The sequence below is a fragment of the Nematolebias whitei genome, chromosome 21, assembly GCF_014905685.2.
Source record: "Nematolebias whitei isolate Nwh7 chromosome 21, NemWhi1, whole genome shotgun sequence".
In the NCBI taxonomy this organism is placed as follows: Eukaryota; Metazoa; Chordata; class Actinopteri; order Cyprinodontiformes; family Rivulidae; genus Nematolebias; species Nematolebias whitei.
In genome coordinates this window covers 33,632,561-33,634,139 of record NC_056518.1, presented here as the reverse complement: position 1 = coordinate 33,634,139, position 1,579 = coordinate 33,632,561, and the positions used below count along the sequence as shown (strand labels likewise).

At 41.4% G+C, this 1,579-nt stretch overlaps 1 protein-coding gene across 2 annotated transcripts in view; it reads left to right on the top strand.

Annotated features, from left to right (window-relative positions):
- The window catches only part of mapre3a (microtubule-associated protein, RP/EB family, member 3a), a 13,004-nt gene that overhangs the window by 10,092 nt on the left and 1,333 nt on the right, over window positions 1-1,579 (top strand). For both annotated transcript variants that reach the window (XM_037695230.1, XM_037695229.1), the window contains exons 5-6: window positions 663-805; window positions 1,122-1,274. In XM_037695230.1, the coding sequence (XP_037551158.1) occupies window positions 663-805; window positions 1,122-1,274 (296 nt within the window). The remainder of the gene's footprint in view (window positions 1-662; window positions 806-1,121; window positions 1,275-1,579) is intronic.

Here is a 1,579-nt window from a genome sequence, read left to right as displayed (position 1 = left end):
GATTGGATGGATGATGGATGGATGGTTTTTGGTTGGCTGGATGGATGTTTTTTGGATGTATGGATGGTTTTTGATTGGATGGATGGATGGATGCATGTATGGATGGTTTTTGATTGGATGGATGGATGGATGCATGTATGGATGATTTTTGGTTGGATGGATGTGTTTTCCACTCTGCCTCAGTTCATTTAAATGAGCTCTGCCTCGGAGAAGACTGCTGCCTCTGGACGGCGTCCACAGACGATGTCTTCTTTACACGATGGACTCGGTGAACTTTAAGGACGAGGCTCCTGAGTCCACGCGGTGAAGATTCTTAGTTGAAACATCTGTTCACTGAGCTCCATGAAGAAAATATGGCATTCTGAGTGCGTTGTTTTTATTTACATTTTACACAATAGCTCAACTTGTTCAGAGTTGTTTACAAATTAACCATATAAAAGTCACATGTTATCATGTGTGTTTTATATGGGGTTCATCACTTTATGTTAATTTCACCTTCAGAATTATAAACTGAAGGTGCTTCATGCTACACCGGACACCAGCCGTGCTCCATTATGCGTTCAACTCATCGCCACAATTGCTCTAAAGCGTAAAGTAGTGTAGTGACACGGTTTGTAATAGTTTAGGTGCTAAACGTCTCTCTGCATCTCTGACCGCTCCAGGACCACAGCGAATATCTCCCACAGTTCCCAAAAACATGCCAACGCCACAGCGGATCCAGCACAACACGCCGGTCATAAGGAAGAACCCGTCTTTGTCAAGAAACGGGGGCAGTGATGCAGAGGTCATGGAGCTAAATCAACAGGTACAGCAGACAGGAAGAACTGTACCGTATTAATATCTATGCATCCATACATGATATTATCAATTCTTTTGTAAATATATAAAAAACAAGAGTTAATCGAGCTGATGACCTTCACAGACTCGCCTTCTCTATAGTCTCTGCGCCGCCACTCCATTGTTATTTTTTAAGAATTGAAAAGTCGTCTGTGTTTTTTCCATTTGTCAGACTATTCTGGATATAAACATAATCGTCATCTTTATCAAAATCCTTTTTTAAAAATATATATTTTTGATCAGGTCATGATCAGCAGCTTGAACGTATTTCCTCTCCTCCTCAGCTGATGGAGCTGAAGCTGACGGTTGATGGTCTGGAGAAGGAGAGGGACTTCTACTTCAGCAAACTACGGGACATCGAGCTCATCTGCCAGGAACACGAGAGTGAAAGCAACTCCGTCCTCAGCAGGATAATTAACATTCTGTACGCGACAGAGGTACTCGTCAATTAGGAGTGATGCTCGTTACCATGGAAACAACTAAAACTCCCCCTTTAAACAGAGTCTTTGTCAACAATGCCTTATATGTCGTGTTCAGTTTATTTATATTTTACCACATCACAACGTCTTCCTAGGGCACTGAACAACAAAAACAAGTCGACATTAAATTCTAAAGTGGATTCAGTCCAAGAAAATCACTTGCAGTCAATGAAGAAATGATAAATAGTAAAAAGTTGTCAATCAAAGGAGGCATCAAGTCCTGGTGTAGTTTTTATGGTCCAGGTGTAGTTTCTATAGTCCTG